Source organism: Haemaphysalis longicornis, unplaced genomic scaffold, assembly GCF_048455015.1.
Source record: "Haemaphysalis longicornis isolate Haplotype H1 unplaced genomic scaffold, Haemaphysalis longicornis Haplotype H1 scaffold_4, whole genome shotgun sequence".
NCBI classification, from domain to species: Eukaryota; Metazoa; Arthropoda; class Arachnida; order Ixodida; family Ixodidae; genus Haemaphysalis; species Haemaphysalis longicornis.
In genome coordinates, this window is record NW_027526361.1 from 99,049,968 (window position 1) to 99,075,005 (window position 25,038).

A 25,038-nucleotide genomic window follows, 5' to 3' on the forward strand; every position below is an offset into this window, starting at 1 on the left:
ACAATTTCAAAGCTCGTGCAATGCATGGTGCTGTGTCCTTCAGTGCTTACATAAAAAGAAACCCTCATTTCACTATGGTTTCACTATGGTTCACAAGGCAGCCTTCACTATGGTTCAACCCTTGCGCCACTTAGTGCAAGTTCCTTTATCTTTTCTTACCTTTTCTTATCTTTTCTTACGTCTTTTTCCAGGGATGTTTTTACCTACGCAGGCATCGTGGCTTACTGTTACTGCATATTACCGCACACACACGCCTGCACTAATGGAATACTGGAACCTCCAGCCTCAATATACGTGAAACAATGGTTTCTAAATATTTTGCGAACTCTGAGGACCACACTATGCATCGCTTAGAAGCCAACACCACGCCATGCACACTACCTAGCTGCGGGCTCTTGTGCTCACTAATCTGCAGGTCTTGCCATCGCTGCGTGCTGCTGCTTTGTTGCGAGAGCTTGAAAAAAAGTCAAGGACATGCTCAGAAGTTGCATTCCAAGATTCCAGACCGAATGTTCAAGGCTCTATTGTGTTTCTATTTCAGTGTTTCTATTTCAAGTCTCTATTTCAAGCACTGAAGCTATTTACGTTGAATGAGCACACCAATCTGGACTTCACTCCACTAGCATTTTTTTAGCAGCTCCGTGGACTTCCACGTCCTGCCTGGCATCAAGAGCCAGTGATGTTCTCTAAGACTTTTTTGCAATGGCAAAGTATGCGGGTTTTCAGCCGCGACTATACTGCACCAACATCACAAAAAGGGAAGTGTTCAAAGGCGTGACGTCTTCCTTTATTTGGCAAAGAGGAAAAACACAATTTTGGCAACCAGAGCTGCAGGTGACGAAACACGTTTTCGAAACATCTTTTCATCGTAGGATGCCTCAAAAAGTAGCCGGCTTTTGGGCCATTTCTTAGAAGCATTCTGCGATGAAATGTGTTTTGTAGCGCCGCTTCAGCTGTTCATAATTCCAGAGAATATTGTAAGTCCGTTTACATTGGGGAAAGTGCCATGCAGTTTTTAGTGAAGTATGACATGACACGGACTACAGTCCATCAAAGGCATACATTAACAGAAAAATACCTCACTGCTATGGGCATTGATGCTTGAAGTGAAAATGGGTTTGTTGGATTGTCTTGTTTTATTTACCTGCATGTGTAGTGATGCGAGGTGCTTATGCAGATGAGTTGTGGATAACATCCTGCCCATTAAAGTGGCAGCCATTGACAATTACTTTTGCTACGGAAATTGGAGACTTCGCAAAAAAAAAAAAGGGTAGATGAAAATGCTACGTGCACAGTTGAGAAAAGGTGTTGGTCGTAAACAGGCACCACGTAAACTATGATCTTGGGTAAATGCAAGTTTTCTTGTTTTCTCCAGTCGCAAGCCTACAACAAGCTGCTTTTGCAAAACCGAAAACACTAATCGAAGAGCACACTAAATGTCTGCACTGTTTTTTTTTATCAAATTAATATTTTTTAAAATGGCAGTTTTAAAATGCCATTAAAAAAATGAACACAAAAGACTTAGTTGAGCCTCGGCAAGTCCAAAACACACGCCATCAACTGCAAACAAAACATGCCCAGAAAACGTGAGGTTACTGTTAACTGGTAACGAGAAACTGGAAAACGCAGGGTCGGGAATAGTCGGTTCTGGTTATATTTTGCCGCTACTACGGCAATATCCTCCAGGATCGTACATTGAGCAGTGCACCGGTGTACACTCGTGTCCAGTCAAGTATAACCAACAAACAGTCAGAGCCAGACTTGGCATTGTGACAGAGAGAGTCACACAAGACGTACCAAGATGCATCGTGTAAAAATATAGCGGATCAGCTGCCAATGTACACGGCACACTGTCCTAAAGACATTACAAAGTGAGAGTTACGAAAACTTTTTTTTTTCGAGAGCATGCATGCAGACAAGATGCTTAACATACAAACAAGCAGCTGTCTTAATTGGTGCAGCACCAAACGGTGCTTCTGGTGTGCAGTTGATGTTAAAAAGGATGAAAGGATGTGCTTCTGCACAGTCTTGTACATCGCACGTCGGATTATAGCGGTGTAGACAACATACAGACACCATTGCCAATATTAGAGCGTAGCCGGAAACCTGTACGGGGGTACAATGGAGCAAAAGCTTTCCAAGGTGTTCCTGAAAACTCTGCCCTGATCTGCGAAGTTCACGACTTGTGCGTGTTACAGTCCACTAGTTTCTGACTTGGCCACAATTATGCTCGCAAGCACATGCATAGTTTCTCTAGGCCACAAACTTCCTGCACACATAATGCACACAGCGTTCAAGCTCAACAAGGCTTTGCAGGTGGAACTACTACGCGGGACAATTTCCGTGCCTATAAAACAACTTTAGCTTATCGATTCTACTGGACTAGTTTCTCGGACATCGAGTACAGTACTGCTCTAACAAAGCTGCTGCAGTTTCTGAAATTGCAGTAAAAAAACGGCAGTACAGTAAAATACAGTGGCACGATAATCTCTAACTGCAATCCTGACAAAACCAATCGCTGTGCTAGCCAAAACAAAGGCACACCAGGCAGGCTTCTGCAGTGTTTATCGAATATGTATAAAATCTACTCTAATGCAGTCGTGTCACTTTCGGGCAGCGCTGCTCGCTACCTGGACAGGAAATTTTAATTGATGATGCTTTGCACAGCAAAAAATCTCAAATAGGCTTGCTGCAAGAGGGTACCCGATGGAATGCCAGGTCTAATTGCTGCAATACGTGAGCTCTCAGAAGAAAAGGAGTGGCACAAGTACAAAGCTTGCGGTACACCAGGTGCAGCAGTTAACACCGCTAAGGACTACACAGCCAAACTTTTGCCGCTCGCAAAACACTGTCCTCACATTCTAAGATGGCGGACAAGGCCAGGGTAGCACGAATTACAATGCCTATTGTTGGTTGCTGCGAGAACTAGGCCACCTATATAGTGCTATGTACTTGGCGCATTGAGCACAGGTCACAGCATTGTGTGCTTGAGCATTGGCAGCCTGCCTGGTCGTCAACATCTGGCGTTGTCACCAGCGCTATGGTGTGTATGCATCATACAAAACTTACCCCCCGGCAGGGAACACACAGAGGACACTGAGCACGCAAAAATATTGGCGAGGGAAGCTTTTTCAACTGTTGTATGTGCTCATTCTTTCAGTCCCCCTTTTTTTCTCTCTCTTGCTACTTTTAACCAAGCACAAAAATACGCGTGGCACCTCGGATTTTATTATTGCCAGGGTGACAGGTGTCACTTTTTGGCACACAGTTTAATTTCCCATGCCATCGCAACCGTGTTCCATCTCTGCACAAATTCCTGTTGCCTTGAAATGAATTTCAACTACAGGTAACGAAATGCAGACAGGCACTGTTAATGTTTTTTTACAACTCTGGGTTTGCTATCACAATATTTGTTTGTTTTAAGAGAATTTGGCATCATTTTTTTTTTTAATCGGCCAATGCTTCTGCTTCGCTGGTGGTTTATGAAATGAATGGGAGATGCAACACGATGATCAGACAACAACTAGAAGTACAAATACCTCCGGCACAGCACGACACATTTTTCAGTTTTTGAGATGAATAATAAGTATGGCAATTCTGCTTTTTTTTTTCGCGTAACAGACCTCGACCTGAACTCAACGTGTGTAAGCATTGACAATGATGTGCGTGAGAAATTCCTCTCTCAACCTTGCTGACACTGCAACTTTTACACAGACTTGTCATTTCTGGAACCAAATTTTGCGACACAGGACCATTCTAAGAAAGATTGTTTCTGGTGAGACATGTCTGCACAAAAATGAAATTGGGTAAACTCTGCAACCACTTTCAATAGCACATTGGGCAGACGATATCATGCACGTACTGTATTGTGCGCTTTGCTGTGTCATTAAGGCTGCATTGGGCTTTTGATTTCTTTTTTAGTGTGTACGTTTCATGGGCTTAGCTTGAGGCAGAGTTAAAATTGCATCAAGTTGCCACCATGATTAGCCAAATGACTGCACACCACTGCTTGACTTGAGGCATGTGGTTGACATATTTCATTTCAGACGACACAAATGTACACATCTGACTTTTCCTCTCCTCTCCAATTCCATTCCGTAACAGGCTTGCCACAGACTTCTTTCCACCAGTGGCACAGGCAGAACATTTATTAAAGGGAGATTGCAGTATTTATTATCTCTGTTGTTCCACTTCCGTAGCTAGACTTTTTATGCGCCTGTTAATGTATTAGCCAGTGTCACTATTGCCAAAAATGTCGCACTGTACAGTAGCTAGACTTTTTATGCGCCTGTTAATGTATTAGCCAGTGTCACTATTGCCAAAGATGTCGCACTGTACAGCAGAGTATAAGAGCATGTATGTACACCCTTAATGCACTTAATATTGGGCTGTGCATTTGGATGTATAGCGGAAGCTATTGCAGCATTGAGAAAACATTCTTTATTATGAAGTTAAAACAATTATTTTAACCATCACCTCTGACACTCACATGGGCAACAAGGACTGCACTCTTCAAATTCAACAACTTGCATCAGTAATATATTCATTCACACTGTGACACAAATGTACCTATTCTAGTTGAAACAAAACAGCTCACGCATAATCCCTACCCCACCTAAGTCCCCCCCCCCCCTAAGGGGCACTACTGTTTACAGCCAGCTGGATTTTCCAAACGGCCTCAAAAGAGCACTGTGTTGGAATTCAAGCACAACACACTCAAGTGCACTTCAGTAAAGTGAACCACTTGCAGCAAAACTGACTTTATGCCGACAAAAAGCACAAGAAAGCCAAGAGTAAGTGCTCAATCAATGAACGTGCAGTTGTTGATCCACAATGGACTGATCATTCAACAACACTGCTTCCACAAATGTCCAAAAATGGCATCGCCTGTGCATCAAGGTGCCCAATGTAAATCCCAGCATATGGAGTACCAAACAGAGAGTATGGTTCAACTGTGCTTCAAGCGCTTGAGAGGTGCATCCGCTCAATCATTTGGTGACTGAGACTGAACCAAAAGTCACTGTTCAGCAGAGCACAGCAAGCAAAGTTCCTGGTATTACCACCCACTGACACCTGCCGGAGCAGAGTGTGCTCCAAATTGCACTTGCAGCCCTCTCCTATCCCACCATTCCGCAGATAATAACAGCTTGGAGCGCAACTAAAACCAGGCTTCGAGCATTCCTAACGTGTTGCATGTCTCATTCAGAAGATCTAGGCTTTTTTTCTCTTCGACGGGGCTACAGCAGCAATTATCTCAACACTCCCCGCTCATACTGGGTGCTTTTGGCACACCCCGTACTCAAAGTGGCCAGCAACGGCGGCCACCACCCAGTGTTGCTGCCCTTCAGCTGCAGACCAAGAAAACGGGGACAGACGGTAGGCAAAGCCCGGCGGAAGATGACAGCGGCTTCGTCTTGTCAGTCGTCTCCTTCACGAGGCAGTGGGCGGCGTGAGGAGGATGCAGCACTCGGTGCCCGGGTAGGGCGGCAGGTTGAGCTCGTACTTGGCGGCCAGCGAGGGGGGCACGAAGCGGCCGCCCAGCCAGTGCAGGCGGCCCTTGAAGTGGCGGCTGCAGCGCTTGGGCGCCGTCAGGGACACCAGGCACTCGGGCTGCAGGGACTCCGCGTCCCCGCCCGACTCCACGTCCCAGCCTGGTCCCGGGGAGGAAACATAGCGCAGTGGGCACCAGCTTTGCAAATGCAAATTTTCAGGGGTTTTCTATGTCGTGAGGTGCCTGCAGTGTGGGTTCTGGATTAATTTTGGACACCTGGGGGTCTTTAACGGGCACTGAAATAGTAACACACGGGCAGCATTTCTGCTTTTCGCCTCGGTGTGAAAAGCAGCCGTTGGGGCTCGAATCAAACCCGCATTTGGGCTCAGCAGCACAATGCCTTAGCCACTAAGCCACCAAAAGGCTTTGCTTAGAGAATCTTCGTGGCACTTTTCAATGAAAGAATGACAGAATAATTTGCTCATTCCATCCAGTCTTTTGTTGCCAATTCGCCAATTATTGCCAATTCAAAGGCGATCATTGCAGCTGTTTTTGATTGGGCAATACAGTGTTGTCCAATGCATCTCTGTGGTTATGTGGATACGTAATGCTTTGCTACGTTTCAGAGCGTGCCCACACTGATGTCTTGAAGCTGACACCCACCCAGTGCACGCACTGAAAAAAAGAAAAACACACACTCTGGCTGACCTGAGGGGATGTCAATGCTGACAACGGGGATCTTGACCTTCTTGATCTTGTCGAGCACGTCGGCAAACTCCGGCCGCACGGGTGGCTTGAAGCTGAAGCCAAACAGGGCGTCCACGACCAGATTGTAGGAGTCGGCAATGAGCTGTGAGTCCGGCAGGAAGGACAGGAAAGGCACCTCCATCTCCTGGCACTGCTTGGTCAGGTTCTGGAACAGCGGCTTGTTGGACTGCTTTGGGTAGAACACGGACGGCTCGTAGCCCTGGGGTGTGTGCAAGAAGAAGAGGGTGGAACATTAAGCACTAGCAAGTCAGTCAATCCCAGCAACACTCCACAATGTCTTTGCAGCCTGCATTACAGTGTCTCTCGCACAAGTTGCTAAGCAACAGCACATTCGTTTCCCGCAAAACCAGGTGCTGTTACGTTGGCGAAGGCAACCCCATACTGAGCTCCATCGCCTTCGTCACGTAGTGGTAGCATGGTGGACAAGCAGGGAGCCTAAGTGCTGCCTTGGTGTTGTGGGGGCCCGTGTTCCCCTACGCCTCGCCTGCACATGTTTCCGCGAGCTGGGAGCCGCCATTTTGGGTAGCCGGCGCGTCACGTAGGTCGTGTCCTCTTCATGACCCCGCGCGACGCGCCGAACCGGCTTGCCACGAACGTGTGCGCGAGGGCGCGAGGGAAGGAGGACCAGTTTGTCACCTTCCTTAGCGCCACCCTCTCCCCGACCTGGGGAAGATCTCCTCTCCCCTCCGAGCTGACCTGCGGGACGAACGAGCGCTCCGGCGGGGAGTCGACTGGGTGATTTGGTCGGAGTCGGTTGGCTCGGCTGTGCCTACGCCGAATGCCCCGATGACGGTGAACCCAGTTGGCTCCACGGACTCTGCCGAGAGATTCTGCCCTGATCGGTCGCCTCGGGATGCCTCCCCTGCTCCCGCGGCCGTGATGACGGATATCGAGGTCTGAGCCCAGCGGCTTGAGCGAGCGACAGGAGCCACTGTCTCCCCGCGAGCGATAGTCGTGTTGTCTGGTGTATGCACTGTATCTGCCAGGCAATAAAGCCTTACTTTGGAATTGCCGGAGCCTGTCTACCGCATGTGAGTACCCGAACCCGTGCGTGAGTCTTCGGATTCCGCAGGGCTAGTGTACGGCGCGTAGCGTTCTCTAGCAAAGCTAGCCGGGGTCCTCTGCTATCCCGTACGTTAGCCCACAGTGTCGACAACAAAAAGTCGAGAACAAGCTTAGCTAGATGGCGAGGTGAACAGCGATGATTACAGGAACAGCATGGAGCCGACTGGCAGAGTGGCGCTCTTAGTTCAGCCCTCAAAGTCGACTGGTACGAGCCACCCAGAGGGTGGAATTTATATACAGAAGCGGCAACGGTTCTGCCACCTCTCAGGCCTTTGCATACGGCACAAACAAAGCATGGACGCGAGAACACTCTTTCCTAATCTCGTGAGAGCCTGCGCACATTGAGTCTAAGAGAGGGGGCTAGGAGAGGTCTCTGCTGGCGGCATCCGTTCGCAGATCCAAGTCTCAACACGATCCCCGGTAGAACAGCTTGTTTTGCAATTGCCGCGGGTGTGATTCACCACGAATATGATTCACCGCGGGTGTGATTCACCACCAGCATGGGCCCGCATGGCGGCACACTCCGGCTTGCCGAAACATGTTTGAGGAAGGCTGGCTTTGCCGCCAAGCACATGACATCTCACTGCACTACTCCAAATTTCCAGCATGCGCACACTAGGTAGCGGTGCACTGAATCGTAACAGTGTGTGGACTGTGTGCACGGCTACCAGAATGAGCTCTACTAATCACTTCGCAAAGATGAGTAGGTTTCTGAACGCCAGTTTCTAATTCACATCAGCAGCAACCATACAAGTAATTCATAGATGTGTCACCACACTCAATGCAAACTGCTGCTGCTAAATATGACGACCCTATACTACAGCATACAGAAGCAATGCTTATTTAAACTACTGCAATGCTATTTTGTCAGGGGCAAGGTCAGCTGGATAAATGGGGCGATGCATAATATAAATAGCGAATCAGAAATGGGGAATGAGGGGCTCAGTAAATTAAGACAGAATAAGGGTTGGCAGATATTTTATATATATATATATATATATATATATATATATATACACACACACACACACACACACACACACACACACACACACACACACACACACACACACACACACACACACACACACACACACACACACACACACACACACACACACACACACACACACACACACACACACACACACACACACACACACACACACACACACACACACACACACACACACACACACACACACACACACACACACACACACACACACACACACACACACACACACACACACACACACACACACACACACACACACACACACACACACACACACACACACACACACACACACACACACACACACACACACACACACACACACACACACACACACACACACACACACACACACACACACACACACACACACACACACACACACACACACACACACACACACACACACACACACACACACACACACACACACACACACACACACACACACACACACACACACACACACACACACACACACACACACACACACACACACACACACACACACACACACACACACACACACACACACACACACACACACACACACACACACACACACACACACACACACACACACACACACACACACACACACACACACACACACACACACACACACACACACACACACACACACACACACACACACACACACACACACACACACACACACACACACACACACACACACACACACACACACACACACACACACACACACACACACACACACACACACACACACACACACACACACACACACACACACACACACACACACACACACACACACACACACACACACACACACACACACACACACACACACACACACACACACACACACACAGTCAAGCCTCAATTCGAAGTTGGTTAGTTAGAATTTCCATTTAATTGGAAGTGATGTGCTGGTCTTGGAAATTTTACATACAATTCAATGGAAGAAATTGCTTGATGATTTGAAGGTAACACCACTCATTAATACATCGGTTAATTGGATGTTATTTTGAATAAAAGGCATTGTGGTGACCATCCTTCCTCGATAAAATTCAAGATTTTCAAGTGCAAGAATAGTGCTGTGTTCTGAACTGACGTCGGCGCCACTGCAACTGAGGCAGCGTACAGCTGATAAAGTGTCAGGCCAGTTGAGACGCACGCCAGCGTATGCATCTCTCTTTTAAAGTGCCAAACATTTTGTTGATGCGCACAGTGCCATGTGAGCAATTAGTGTGGGGGACGCTCCAGGCATGGATTTTAGGGACAAGCCCCAACCATCATGGCAACCCGTGTCATACGCTCGACTTGGGGACGGAAATCGAGGTTTTGAGCGGACTCAAGAAGGGAGACTCGTTGCAGACGAGCAACAATGCTGTTATTGTGCCCTCCCTTTTATTGGAGGTTCGGTTATTTCGAAGCTTTCTGCGGTCCCCATGGACTTCGTGTTAATGGGAGTCGACTGCACATAACCAGAGGGACAAACAGAGAGGGAGGCTCACAAAGAACTTGAGGTGGCGGGCGCAGACGAGCCCGTCGCCGCCGTTGTTGCCCGGCCCACAGCAGACGAGCACCGTGGCACCCTTGGTCATGTTTGCCTTGGGGTAGGACTTGGCGACGGCCGTGGCCACACTGAGCCCAGCCAGCTCCATCAGCTGGTCCACACTGTAGGCATACTCCGAGAACAGCTCCTGGTCAATCTTGATCGCCTCCTCCTGGCTGCCAAGCGAGAGAGGAGAGTCAGGTACAGCCCAGTTACTTATGATGTGGAACACGTGCCCTCCTTCTCAGGACTCTAAATACTGGCTGCTAGTAAAGAGGTACGCGAGATATGAGCACTTGATACATTTATCTAATCAGCTGCTTTTTCATTTTCTGGGCATTGGGACGCATCGCTAGCAGCAGTGGCAAATAATTTATATTTTCCAGCAACTGCAGTAGATGCCATGAACTGGTGGATGCTGCTATGTTCTTCGCCCCAAAGTTCTAGATGTACGCATAATTGGGACAAAGGCCTGCCACTTCACTTGTTAAAGACACCGTGCAATGCCTTCAAGGCTTGTCAGCATGTTGTGCAGTGCAGCAAGCAGGCCTTTCTTCAGGCCCAAAATGTGCTGCAGTGCCGTAGCTGAGCCGAGATGGGATCCTTGGCAGCTTAAATCAGTGTCGTTTTTTTTCATTCAAGGCGTGTGGAAAACAAAACAACAGTAGCCACGTTTTTTGTCTTGGGGTAAACTGGCACGTGCAGAATAGCAGCAACAAAACTATAAGGAAGAGATAAGGCATTCATCACATTTGCCTGTAGAAAAAGCCGAATTATTTTTGTTAGCACAACTTGTGTGCATCACTGATACTATCAGTCATTTTCTTTTTAATTTCAAGGAGTTCTTGAAGAAAAAAAATACACATTTTCTTCCCCATCACGAAAACCATGTACCAACTTGAGATGCATGCACACTAGCATTGGGGTACACTTGCCTGTGAAGTCTTACATTAAAAAAATTCCTTGCTAGGAGAATGTAGGTGAAGCTCTTCAGGGAAGAGACTTGTGTAGAAGAAAGAGATTGCAGATCAGGCTAAGAGAACAATAGAGGAGATAGAATGGTACATGCTGTGCCCAGAACCAATACTAGGTGGACCAACCTGGGTAGCCCAATGGCCACCAACTGACATACTAGAACTACGGACACAAAGAGAACTCGCTAAAAGGAGGTGAGGTAAGACAAAAGAAATCCAGCAAAAAATAATGGGCAGTGAGAACGCAGAGCAGCAGCAATTACAAGTTGATGGGAGGAGCGTCACCCCACAGTGGAAATCAACTCGCTGCTGGTGATGACAACCCTTGTTGGTATTGGCCCCCGAACAATATGAGCATGTGCTGGTAACTCGCAGCATTTGCTACTCCATGTGACCGCTACCTACAAACTATACGTAGAAGTGCCAAAGAGCAACATGCAAAGTGTAGGTGTCCTTGTGTACCTTAAACCAAGCGTTATAAATTAAAATGCTCAACTAGATTAATGGTGGCACACATGTAGTATTGTTTTCACATTCTGGTTAACTGAGGTGTACCACCCACTGCGGCGTCTCAGTGGCTAGGACGTTGTGCTGCTGAGCCCAAGGATGTGGGTTTGACCTCAGCCGCGGTGGCTGTGTTTCTGATGGAGGCAATAAGCAAAAACACCCCTATATTGAGATTTCGGCGCACGTTAAAGATCCCCAGGTGGTCGCAATTAATCCGGAGCTCTCCACAACGGCACGCTTCATAGCCCAGGAGCAGCTTCAGCGCGCTAAACCACACAATTAATCAAGCTGTGGTTATCAGCTCTCACAACACCAGGAGCAAACAAGTTACGTGTTTTTCAACTCTCAAGTTGCAACTTTGTCATGAAAAAAAGAAGTCCGCTATGTTCAATGACTTCAATATTTAGCTCCACTGATCACACTTCATCAATCACAGCAGGTAAAATACCATAAAAGATGTGAACAATCGAACGTACTGTCTTTCCCCTCCTCTTTCTACAAGTGCAATAATTTTACCCTTTTCAGTGCTGAATTGAAGTTACAAAGTGAGAGGTATTCTTTCACAGGGGTGACGCTCATCCGACAGGTTGCATGTAATATTCAATGACAAGCATAACGGTCACGCCTGTATATCCCTTACAGGCTTATTAGTATTGCACACACACACGTACACACAGGAGGAAATTCATACAGTCCGGCGCACATTAAAGATTCCCAGGGGGTCAAAATTAACCCGGAGCACTCCACTACGGCGCGCCTAATAATTTGTGTAGTTTTGGCGCATTAAACCCTATAATCAAGTTCATACAGTCGACTGTGATAAGCGTACTACAGCTGGTAAACAGGTGACAGAAACAGCTGATCTACGTAAAGAGATCACACTTCACACAACTTCAGCGACGTTAGCGGCGTCTGAAGCTGGCCTGGTTGGTTTATTACGTACGGTCAATGAAAATACAAACAAGCACAGGAAAGACGAGAAAAAAGGCAGAGGACGCACCCGCGCAGCTTTTCGAAATCCCCAAAGGAAAAATTGACGGCCTGAACGAAAAACCGAAACCACACCGCCACGCTGCAGTTACCTTATCATTTGGACTGCTGATTACGTGTCGAGACTAGACTTCGCAGCGAAACGCGAGGTAGTGGAGTCTCCTCATGATTTTGTATCACGCGGGCTTTTCCCGTGAGTACGTTCTTCAGTATCCCGTTTCGTATTCCGCTAGCATCTGAATACAGCTGCCATGTTTATAAATCAAGCGTTTACGTTTCGTTCGCAGCAGTAGCAACTATGCCGCATCAGTGGTCGGACTTAATCGTTTACACAGCATTGCAAGGTAGAAGGCCCTTGGACGAGAGAGGAGATAACGCACTCTGACTGCTGTGGCAAGAAGCTGCGTCTTTAAAACGAGAGACCAACAAACCAAAAAAAAAAGCAAGTATCCTACCCAGCAGCCACCAGGCTGCATGGTAGGATACTGTTTACGAAAATGTGTAAAAGAAAGTACGACTGGTCGGTATTCGTAAACGGCTACGTTCAAGCCACACGAATCATCCACTACGGCTGACTCCCCCGAAGCGTGCTTTCCCGCAACAAGACTACTACTGCGGAGAAGCCGAACCCACAGCGCGCGCGCTATTTTCTTCACTTTTTCCCTAGAACTCTATCTCTCAAGCGCGCATGAACGTAATACCGCGCGCGGCGGCTCGCAGCTGGTAGAACATGTAGGTCGTAGCATTCTTCGTGTGCGAGACAGAGTAGTAGGCGAGCTGGCGTAAAAGGGGAGTGTTTTACCTCAAGTAGTACATCTTCTCCAAGTACTGGCTCACGTTGGCGTCGGCCGCGTGTGGCTCGGATCTGTCCATGCTCACGCTCTTGGGACGGCGACGGAAGGAAAAGCGCATCGGTTTCTTCTCGCTTTTCTCCATGGTCGGCGGCAGGGAAGGTGGCAGCGCACTTGCGCAAGGCAGGGTCCGCGGCTGGCTGGCCGGCAGGGCGGGTCGGCGGCAACTGCTCTCGGGACGGCCCCGCCCGCTGTCAAACGCCGGGGCGACGGCGTTCACGCACGCACGCTACGCGCTCGTCCACAGAAGCTGCCGTGCACCTCTGTCGCCACGCCACACCCACGCCCAACTCACTCGCAGCTTGTGCGCTTCTGGCGACGGCCAGGTTCGGGCGGCTGCCGCGACTCCCGCCGCCCACGCGCGCACAAGCGCCCACTCATTTCCCTCAAAGGTCCCCGCTTCCCTCGGGGGACGGAGCAGGGTCCGGGTTTTCAAAATTAAAAGAGCGGGAAATCGGCTACGAGAAGGGGGAAGAGACCGGGGAGGGATGCTAAGCAGTGGGCGGCTAGACAAACGGAACAGGGTCGTCGGCGACGCGCTGCTGTACTACAACTGCTGCTGATGGGAAAACCGCCAGGCGGTGGCGGCGGCGTTGTTTCGAGGGGAGGAGGGCAGCGCGCTCGCCCGCGCACTCCCTTTGCGAAACTACCGGCTGGCTCCGTGGGCGGCAGGAGGATGGCCCCATTCATCTTCTTTGCAGAAGAAGAAGACCGGAACGAACCGGAAGGAACTGTGGCGACATCTCTGAACGCCAGCGAGCGTCTCCAGCAGTGAGGAAGGTGGCTAGGCTAGCGGCGCACGGAACCGGGAGTGGGGGCCGCTGAGGCGAATAAGCTTGCAGCAGGCGGTTGCGGTCAAACTCGCGGGAATATTCGCGAGCTGAGACGAAAGGGTGTCAAGCGCCGCCGTGAAAGCAGGTATAGGACTTTATTTGCCTCATCATTGCGAAACCAGCGCGAAATCGTACGAGTTTGCACGGGTACACTGGGAATTCTACGATGGGACAAATTTTTCCCGTTTCGCCGCGTGGAAGGGACGCCAACGGGGGAAACAGATCCGCCAAAACACCACGGGGCGGCACTGATGTCGGGCTCCGAGCCGGGGTCAAAGGAGGGAAGAGTACTGCACTTCTCGACCCGGCGTTTCGCAACAGAGGGTAGCCGGAGCAACCGTGGCAACGATCCGTCGGCGCGACAGTGAGGAACGCGCGAGCCCGCAAGTGGCGCCGCCTCGCATCGGCGGCGGGTCCGCACGTCGCCATCGATCGCGTGTAGCGCCGCTCCGGAGGAGACGAAGCGCTGAAACGAAGAGCCCGGGCTCGCGCCTGCTCGCACGAGAAAGAAAAAAAAAAAAGCCCGATTTGGCACACGTGGTGCAGGAAGAACATGGCTGCAATCGAAACAACACTAGATGGAGTGCTACCTCGGGGCCGAAAAATGAGGCGTGCATTGCCTACTGGAACTAAGGATGTAACGGTACCGGGCAACCCAGCGAAATTCGCTGACGTGTGTGCGTGCGTGTAGGTATGCGCGCGCACACACACACACGCGCACGCACACACGCACGCACGCACACGCACACACGGGAGCCGTCACGGTATAGCACAATTGGTAGTACACCGCAGGCGTTATAAACACTGTCAAAACGTCAAATAGCACTGGCAATAAGGACTGCAACTTCTATATATATATATATATATATATATATATATATATATATATATATATATATATATATATATATATATATATATATATATATATATACACAGGGTGTCCCAGCTATCATGCACCAAGATTTAAAAAAAGAGAAATTGCGTAACTCGAAGAAAACCTAGTGCATAATGTTTGCAGTACTGTGAAGAAGCGGAGAGTATTTTTTTCGTTAATTAGACCTAATTAATTAATTGTAATTAATTATCTAACTTGAGAAATACTGTCCTAATCACTAAAGTGTCAATGAGGCAATTGTAGGTAACCACGAGGAGCATCTAACTGCGCTATTTTCAGCGACGAACTAATTGCGTACTAATTTATTCTGACTGATAAAGGAAACCCGCGAAATATGAAAAATACCACGTGACGACGCTTACGCGCGCATTGTAAAGCAGCGTCCCCAAACAAAGCTGATTGAAAGCAACTGCTTCGCGTGTTACCCGCCCGAAGAGACAGCGCATCACCTTGATAATAGCATGCATGGAAGGAGCAGCAGCAGCAAGATTCGCGGGACGCGTGTGCAGATAAGGAACAAACTCGGTCGCGATTTCTTCTTTCTTTCTTTTGTCTGTTTCATTCTGGCTAACTCAGAAGCAGCCTGTTTGAGGGCGTTGCTTTACGGTGCGCGCGGAGGCGCCGTCACGTGGTATTTTTCATATTTCGCGGGTTTCCTTTATCAGTCAGAATAAATGTGTACGCAATTAGTTCGTCGCTGAAAATAGCGCAGTTAGATGCCCCTCGTGGTTACCTACAATTGCCTCATTGACACTTTAGTGATTAGGACAGTATTTCTCAAGTTAGATAATTAATTACAATTAATTAATTAGGTCTCATTAACGAAAAAATTACTCTCCGCTTCTTCACAGTACTGCAAACATTATGCACTAGGTTTTCTTCGAGTTACGCAATTTCTCTTTTTTTAAATCTTGGTGCATGATAGCTGGGACACCCTGTATATATATATATATATATATATATATATATATATATATATATATATATATATATATATATATATATATATATATATATACACACACACACACATAGCCTAGCGAGGGTCTCGGTTCTGGCAGCCTTGATGCCTAGGTAGCATAAGAGGGCTTCCCGCCAGTTACCCGCTCATGACAGGCTGTAGACGTTCTAGTCACGCCCCGGGGGTTGAAAAGAAGGTCCCCTTCTGCCCGTGTAGTCAGAGTGGCGCTGGCTACCACCCTCAAGCGTCAGGTACACTTCTAGTAAATATAAATAGCCCAGAAAGTGAAGGAGAACCAGTGCGCCTTTCATCCAGCGGCCGTGGGAGAACACAGTCGCCCAGGAATTGGTAAGGCATTCGAGATCTAATCGAAAGGCGTGGGTTCGGTCCCCACTCTGGGCGCGTTTTTCTTTCTTTCTTTCTTCCGTACATTAAAAAAAATGTCAACTTCATTAACCGTAGTAAAAAAAAAGAGAGCCTAACCACACCCCTATGCCTCCTTTGGCGTTGTAGACTGCCGACCTTGCTGTATTTCCTCAACGAGCCCCTCATTTCCTTACTATATATATATATATATATATATATACACACAGTCAAACCCGGTTATAGCCAACTGCAATATGCGCCACGATTAGTTCGATATAGCCGAACCCGCCTATAACGAGTTTATTTTTACGAGTTTGCAATACGCGGGAATCTCCTTGCCATCCCTGCATGAACAAACGAACAAAATAAAGTATGTCATTACCGTACACAAAACAATGGATTTATTGTAAATAATAAAGCTACTTTCCGCCTTAACGCCGTAACTGCCTACTTCCAAAAAAAGCGGTGATTTTTGTTTGTTTGGCAGCGGTAACAAGCACGGTATTCTTTACACGAGCATTGTTTGCACCAGTTCGAGTCCATGTCCTTCAATATCCCAGAAATATTTGGGGACGACCCTCGACTGCCGAAGGTTAAGCGTCGGACGGCTTTCACTCGCGACATCCTCAGCCTCCTCCGTGCTTTTCATCAGAATTACGACGGTGCTGCTAACGGTGTCCGAGTCCGAGGGGCTTACAGTGACGGCAGCATCGTCATTCACACTCAGCAAAATCTTCGAAAGCCACTCCTTTCGGCACAACATCGGGAAGGTTGGCGAGCTGCCGTCTTGGTCCGGACTCACTGACTGGGCGGGTTACGTCGCGAGTTCGGCGCGTCGGAAACAGTTACGGAAAGTGTCGGGGTCATGTCACTCCATACGAGGCGAAATGTCTCAGTCGCGGCCTTTGCTCAGTGGTCGCGGCCAATCAACATCTCAATCGCCGCTCCGAGACCATGCATTTTGGCGGCCATTCTAGGCACGCCGAGTTCGATATATCAGAGGTGAAGTTCGTTATAAGGAATATGTTTCCCGTGTGTTTCCATAACTGATTTATTTTTGTTAGATATATAGCATAATTCGCTCTATCCGGGTTCGTTATAGTCGGGTTTGACTGTATATATAGACAGAAATAAGAATTGGCAGTCAAGAAGGCCTCGGAAAGCAATTCTTATTTCTGTCTTATTTTCAACGAGCCCCTCATTTCCTATTCTGATTCGCTATATATATATATATATATATACGAGGAAGGAGAGACAGAGAGAAAAGTCGGACACACCCTAAAAACAATAACAAGGAAGTTTTACAACAGTAAAAGACCGACGTAACGAAGTCTCCGGGTACCGCGAATTGGAGAACTTTAAATCGAGAACTTCGCAAAATCGGGACTGTCATTTTACAAACCGTTGACTCCATAGGTTCCATGTCTAAAAACTTCCCCGACTGTGAAGGAAGGCAGGACGGACGCAGACTCTCCACTAAATTTTATTCAAAATCCGAACACGTATTTACACTACACTCCTTGCACGTGCACACAAAGGCCAGCCACTTTTATCAGTACATCAACCTGATTGAAAATGCGTGTTCTTTTCCACCCAAAGTAACGGAATGCTGAGCACTAACACAGTTTGCGCGATTCTTGCGTGTGAAAAACATGGGCGCAACTAGCACTAGCGGTGCAAGGCTCGAGAAACAGCGGACCTGGAGTCGGTCTAGCTTCTTACGGTCTTGCGAGGCTAGGCCAAGTGGTGAGGAGCGAGGCCCAGTTTAGCCGGATTCTACAAGGCCGCTCCGGTCGGCCGCCATCCAAACTGACAACGGATGCCGGGAGGAACAAGCTAGGTCGACCCCCCCAGCTCTCTAGCCTTGCACTACTAGTGCACGTTGCGCCTTTTTTTTTTTTTTAGTTTTAGTAGCCCAAGAAATACCCTCACCTTTAAAATGGTATAGTAAGGGGTGCGATACGCCACTTGCGCTCCCACTCGAGCAGGCGCTAAAGCCGGCTTCACTGTTATCATACCCTATCTGCGGTGGTGCACACTTTACAGGGGGGCGTAGTTTTTTCTTGTTATTTTTGTTTTGCTCACGCCAACAGACCAAGCTCTGTTGTTTAAGGGCCTCCATCAATTAGCGTGCGGCTTGTTCTCGGCTTCTGTTTAGCACTTTTGCCTCGTTCAAGCGCAGCTCACATGGCTTGTATACGCATGCCACGGTGCAAACCTGTCTTCTTAATGACAACTGGTATTCCCTTAAACGGTCATTTGTACACGCCAATAAATTCTCCCCAACTTGCAGAACGGGAAAAATAACAACAGGAGAGAATTATGTTGTGCTACTGGACCGTTTGAAAGAAGAGCTGGAAAAGCAAAAAATAAATAAAATAAATAAAAGCTCAGACTGGCGCACAGGGAAATGCTCTTTCACCAAGGCTGAAAGTTAAAAGCTGAAAGTTAGCGGGGGACACATGTGCGGAGACGGAAGCGTTTCCCGCGCGCGTTTTCCCCCTCTCCCAAAGCGGTCCTGTAGCCTTCGTGCGTGCTCCTGGCCGCCGCCGGATCGGTTTCCAGAGTGCGTGCGGAGAGCGACGCGTTTCCGCACGTTATTCCCCCTCTCCAAAACCGGTCCCCTGTAGTCTTCGTGCGCATTCCTGACCTTTGCTGAACCGATTTCCAAAGGCGGAAAAAAACGCGCGCGGAAAAGCGGCGTTCTCTGTACATAACTGAAAGCTCGGAAAACGATTGACGCGGGACTTCGCCTCGTAGCGCGTGGCAAGGATCTCCTCCCGGCGAGAAAGCGCCACGACAATCACGGAGCGCCGCAGAGCCTCCCGTCGTTCTGAAAAAAGACGCGGGGCGGCGCGTCGGGTGCTTTCTCTTGCGTTTCCGCAGTGAAGAAGGCGCAGGCTGTAAAAAAAAAAAAAAAAAAAAAAAAATCGACGCTGTGGCGAGCCACCGTAAGCCAACAGGGTGTACGCGGTCCGGGGGGAACATCGAGCGACGGCGCTTGACCCGTAGGCGAGGCAGCAGCCAGCAGCAGCAGCATCCGCGGAGGGGCGTGAAAGGAGGCGCGGGATCACGCCAGCTCTATATATAATGGAGCAGCGGAGTGCGATCCCTCCTTCTCGCCCCCCCCCCCCCCTTTTTTTTTTTCACTCTCTATGTTGCCTTTTTCACGCGGGTTTAGGCGCGTGGGGACGTTTGATTAGCTGGCCACCGCGACGATATAATGCGGGGCCAAAGGACGACGACCGTCGGTGAAGGCCGTAAAGAGGACTGCGCGCCCCGCTCAATTTATTTGTATACATGTGTAACAACAGCGCGCGCGGAGGAGTTTAGTGCTGGCCGGCTAATGCGATAAAGCCAGTAATGGAGCCTGCGTGGGCGGAGAAGTAAATCCTTGTAAGCGGTGCCCCTCGTCCGAGTCGGTAACCTTTCTGGGCGACGCAAGTAACGCACGATAAAATGTGCCGCGAGGCAGAGGCAGAGGGGATGACTGGGCTGTGCAAACAAAACGCACTCGAGAGCAGCCATTCAATGACCTTCAACCGTGTTCCGCACGAGTTTGCATCGATCGGTAATTTTGCTCCACGCGCGCGTTCGTGCGTGGATATAATGTACACACGCGCATGTGTAGGGAGGGGGGGGGGGTGAGATTTTGGCAACAAATATAAAGTTCAGTAATATATAAATTAAAAATATGGCACAATCATAAATGTAAATAAATAATATAAATAATTAATTAATTAAATATAGACGATATAAAAGAGTAGTCAATTTTTCGTTTTGTTTCACACGAAAAAATTGAGCGCCAAATCAGCCACCGTAACATGTACAATTACAACCCTCCAAAGGTTCCTACGCATTCAGAAATTTAATATGAACGGACACTTTTTGTCGCTCAGAGGTTTTTCTCGTTTTCTTAAACTACTTAAAGTTATATTTCGCAAGTTGATCTGCACAGTCTTTTAAAAGCTTGTACTCCTGTTTTCTTCGCAAAACAATCCTATTTTTCAAGATTTAACTAAAAATGTCCAAAAATAGAAGCTTCCGAGACTGCAAACTTCGCTCGGTCAATTTCGGTTGTTGATTCGGTAGAAGAACGGAAAAGGGTGTGTGTGGGGGGTTACAGCCCCTCCCCCCAAAGGTGCGCCACTGCCCGGTGGTACAACCATTTCACCCTATTTTCAAAATTTTATTATTCAATTAATTTAGATAGCATGAATACTACTTAATGACACCCCAGATACGAGGACTCGAACAGGGAGGGCCAAGTCAACTGGCAGGTTCAGACTTCATTCAAAGATTCGAGGTGAGGGGCCAGAGGGGTTCCCAGAAAAGGAGCTATTCAGCTCCTCACGGTCCGCCAACTCAGCTCATCGTTTATACATGAGGGGTCGAATCGAAAAAAGAAAACCTGTTTTTCTCGACTCAACTTTTCCTTGTCGAGCGCATGTATGTGGGGCTATTCTAAAACACTACTCAATGCTTTGAACAAAATGCGCCACATTCAAAAAGACCTGCTGGTAGGCCCACGCACTTGACACAGCTTTTTGGCATTTTTCACGTTTTTCCTATAGTCAGTTTCTCTCCTGCAGAACAATTTTCACACAAGCTCTACTATTTTGCATATTTTTGTAACTGAAAAAAAGTTAACTTATTAATTAACTTATTAATTAAGGAAGTCTATATATCTTTGCTAATTAGTTCGACAAATTAAAAACAGACATTGGGCTGTGCATGTTATCGCGAGTGACTATTAATTATTTGTTGCTGGAATGTTGGTCTTATAACTTGGTTCTTCTTATGCGAAACACTGTGTACACAGAATTCAGATTGGTTTCATGAATAAAATAAATCACTGATGTGTTCTTAAGAGTCCCAATTAATTGCTTGCTGCAATTAGATTGACCACAAATATTCACAGAGATAATCAAAGCGGTCATGAATTACAGGGCAAACAATGATTAAAAGGGTACAAAATTTGAGTCAAAACTTTCTCTTGTGGAATGGTCATATGGCATGCAGCATTCATGGTCCTCATTGTGTTTTCTTTTCAGGTAACCGGATCTGTGCAGTTTAGGCCAGTCGAATGCAGTTGTTGGGGACGGTCAAGCCATGTTTCTGTGTTTTGCTTTGGTCGTGTTTGGTGCTGCTCACAACAGTGGGAAGCTGTCCTGTTTTCTGCGTTTTGAACCTTTTTTAACACATTTTTAAAATTTATTCTTACAGAAAAAGCAGTCTGACGTGAATTTTCGATTCAAGCTAGGGTGTAATTTCCATTAATGGAGTTGCGCTTTGCCCTAAGCCTGTCTAAAACCATGTGCATGCTATGCTATGTTTACCTGTGAACTATGTCACCAGGGGTAGTAGTATGGAAGGGTCTTGCCTATGTCTTCAGGCTTGCAACATTGGAAGGCACATAGATCACGCTAGTGGTTTTTTGCAGCAGGAAAGGCGTCGATAAAAAGTTGGCCCAAACCCACAAAATCTCGGTTGATATCCAAACAACCTCTGCATGAACAATTGGCAACTGGTGGGTGGAAGTGGCCCATTCCAGCAGGAGGTAAGTTGGTGGAGTGGCAATGACTGTTGTCGCCACTGCTGCTGTTTTTTGACATTGCAGTGAATCGGGCAGCTGTTAATGTGACAGTTTCAGACTGCCTTCCCTCCATTGCAGCCCAAAGCAGTCATTCTCATTGTAGTAATTGTTTGTTGTGGTGCAATAAATTGGCCAACAAGCTAAATCTGAACAATCCCTGTCACTGCCTTCTTCAAGGCAAGTGGTTGGCACATCCACAAGTTTTGCACAAAAGCAAAAACTATGAGGACACCTAAGCACTCCTTATGATGTAGTGAATGCAAAAGCATTAGTGCTGTGCTGTGTGCTCCACTCTGGGCTTCGCATTACTGTCAGCAGAGATTTACTTCCTCCTTGTGCCTGCAATGGTTTTATATCATAGGCGCATTACATTTTACACTCCTTCTTGATGTTTTACACGCCGAAACTACACTTGGGATAGGAGGTGTGCCATAGTGGAGGTTGCAGGGTTAATTTCGACCTCCTAGGGATCTTTAACATGCCCTGAAATCTCGACTTAGGAGCGTTTTTGGTTTTGCCTTTATCAGGAAAGTTGCCACTGCGATCGGGAATCAATCCCACATTTTCAAGCTCAGCAGCACAATGCCTTAGCCACTGTGGCGAGTAAACAATCACCATCATCATCATCATCATCACCAGCCTATCTACGCCCACTACAGGGCAAAGGCCTCTCCCATTATTCTCCAATTACCCAGGTCCTGTGCCAACTGTGACAAATTTATCCCCGCAAACTTCTTGATCTCATGTGCCCACCGAACTTTCTTCCACCCCCTGCAACGCTTGCCTTCTCTAGGGATTTACTCTGTTACCCTTAATGACCAACGAATATTCTTCTTCGCATTACATGCCCTGCCCACGTCCATTTCTTCTTCTTAATTTCTACTAATATGTCCTTAACACGCCTTTGTTCCCTGACCCACTCTGCTCTCTTCTTGTCCCTTAATGTTACACCTATCACTTTCCGCTACATTGCCCGGTGAGTCGTTCTCAATTTGAAGTTGAACCCTCTTATTGAGCCTCCAAGTTTCTGCCCCGTAGGTGAGTCAACAATATCTCACTTCCATTTCACTTTTGCGCAACTCCTCATCTTCCCATCCCTTGATATGTTTCGCCACTTTGCCAGATGCACCTTACGACACACTGCTCGAGTACCTCTTTTGGCTCGTTTCACTGCATTCACTCACTCTCTTCGGCGGTTAATTGCCACGGTCTGCTGCACTGTGAACCTATTGAGGTCGGCAAGTGCTGAAGTGTGCGCATGCACAGGTGTCACCTAGCAACAGCGGTGCGAACCTTTTCTTTGTGTTTTCTTTCTCAGGCACGTGCTAGGAAACACGCCGCAGCCATTGGGCATAGTGCTGTGTTTCTGGGATAGCAACCGCTCACTTTTATCAGCCACTTACTGCTTTTGCACTAAAAACAAAAACGTTACTAGATTAACTCACAAGCTTAGTTTGGGTCAAACTTGCAGCCGGATGGCCTAAAATGCACAATTAGGGAGTTACAAGCATAAAGGGGCAACAGGACAACAGCTCGTGTCTTTATTCCATGTTTTTATTTTTACCGCCGTAATAACACATTTAAAGGGGCCATGAAGACAAGCTGCAAGTTTGGTTCATTCCAAAGATTGCCTTGTTAGAATAACACTGACACCACACTTAATGCAGGCTTCACTAAATTGAGCTATACAATGAGGGAGAAAGAGAATAGGTATGCGACACCCTAGCTACTTTTTGCAATCAACTCATGACGTATTGTGGGCAGCTGGTTGCAATTGGCTGAGGCCGGCAAAATGCAGCGCCAAGTAAACGGGGATTATAAGCTTGCAGAACGAGCTATTTGTGCTTGGATTGAGTGCACGTTCTTTTTATAGCAGTAAAAACGTTGGAGTAAACAATGGAAGTTACAAACACGTAAACATAGAAGCACCAGTGCGTGCAGCGCGCACTATGCTGGCCCAAGCTGCACACTCGTCAGGCACTATAACCTTATCTGAAACGACACTGGCCAACTGGCATAAGCGACATCACCACTTACATGTTCCCTGTTTGTCAAGCATCCCCAATTTATCACGAATAATCGCCAATAGCTGTAACAAATCCGTTCAGAAACACAGAAAGGGTGGACAGAGGTCAATCAGCGGTATCGTCCCACGATATATGGAGGCAGACAGTAAACAAAACATCAATTTAAAAGTTTTCCCATGCGCAGCAGCCTTAGTGGGGCCACTGAACTTAGTGGCCCCAGCGGCCCCACCGAGCCTGGTGGGGCCACTGAACTTAGCGGCCAACGAATATCAGGGATGGGGGGCGCCACACACTTGTCACAGCCACATCCCCTGAATACGACATCGCTGACGTCGCGAAACACGATTTAGCGGGATGATTAAAGTTTTGGCTTAAAATGTGCAATTCCTCAGCGAATAAAGCGTCGTTTGCTGCCGGACAAGCTTTTGGGCCCTATGAAACATCAAATCTTTTAAATAAAACAAACTTGTATTTTGTATTAATGGCCCCTTTAATGGCGAAGTTACATTTTAAATCTTAACGAGTCGACTGCATTTCAAGGGAGAGCATGGGGGGAAAGGGGGGGAGGAGGGGGGGGGGTTGCACATCCGTTCCCACAGGAGTGTGCCATTTGGCGCACATCACCAGGCCACACCCCTTTTCCTCGGAACAAGCAGCGTTATGACATCGCCTCCTGTATGATTATGATATACCTAGTTTACAGTGGCGCCATAACAATGCTGTTCTCAGTGACCAGTCCTAGTTCACAGCACTGGAAAATGTTTCATGTTCCCCTGCAGTACATTCGAGCAGCGACGAAAAATTTATGAGCGCAGGGCCACAAGTAGTTACCTTAGAAACTTCACTCCCTTGCTCATCGTTCGAAAGGAGATCGACGTTACTCCAACCCGGCACGAGAGTCTTCCAAGGTGAACGGTTCCCACAAACGTGAATGCCTTACAGGCACTCAGAATCATTTAACAGCTGTGTCACAGGAATGCTACGCAGCTGTTGTCCCAGTAGTTAATGTACGCAGCCACTGCGTGGTGTGACAACCTTAATTTCTGGCAGAAAATCGTGACATGCAAGAAGTTCACCCAGTTCACTTATGAACGCGTTGCACAAAATCAAACTGATCAAACTTTTTATGTCCGAGCCGGATGAGTGATAA

The 25,038-nt window shown here is 47.7% G+C and overlaps 2 protein-coding genes across 3 annotated transcripts in view; one reads left to right on the forward strand and one right to left on the reverse strand.

The window, feature by feature from the left end:
- Positions 1–765: 765 nt before the first annotated feature.
- Positions 766–24,996, reverse strand: Naxe (NAD(P)HX epimerase). 2 transcript variants are annotated; one of them, XM_077707399.1, is made up of 4 exons: positions 24,720–24,996; positions 9,845–10,061; positions 6,200–6,458; positions 766–5,651 (listed from the first exon to the last, which is right to left on the reverse strand). In XM_077707399.1, the coding sequence occupies exons 1-4, from the start codon at positions 24,842–24,844 to the stop codon at positions 5,431–5,433; spliced, it is 822 nt and encodes a 273-aa protein (XP_077563525.1). In that variant the 5' UTR covers positions 24,845–24,996; the 3' UTR covers positions 766–5,430. The 2 variants fall into 2 exon arrangements, with proteins under 2 accessions (XP_077563525.1, XP_077563524.1); XM_077707398.1 differs by lacking the exon at positions 24,720–24,996 and adding an exon at positions 13,159–13,785.
- The window catches only part of LOC144179152 (FAST kinase domain-containing protein 4), a 32,918-nt gene continuing 32,536 nt past the window's right edge, over positions 24,657–25,038 (forward strand). Inside the window, exon 1 of the mRNA XM_077707396.1 lies at positions 24,657–24,796. The gene's annotated coding sequence lies outside the window, so the exon portion shown is untranslated. The remainder of the gene's footprint in view (positions 24,797–25,038) is intronic.

Bases quoted from the DNA above. Each gene is read 5' to 3' on its own strand.
- Naxe (XM_077707398.1), bottom strand. From the start codon at position 13,292: ATGGAGAAAAGCGAGAAGAAACCGATGCGCTTTTCCTTCCGTCGCCGT. The intron at 6,459-9,844 runs GTGAGCCTCCCT...CACACACCCCAG, and splicing joins CCCGCCACCTCAAGTTCTTT to GGCTACGAGCCGTCCGTGTT. The intron at 5,652-6,199 runs GTCAGCCAGAGT...CCCCGGGACCAG, and splicing joins CAGCATTGACATCCCCTCAG to GCTGGGACGTGGAGTCGGGC.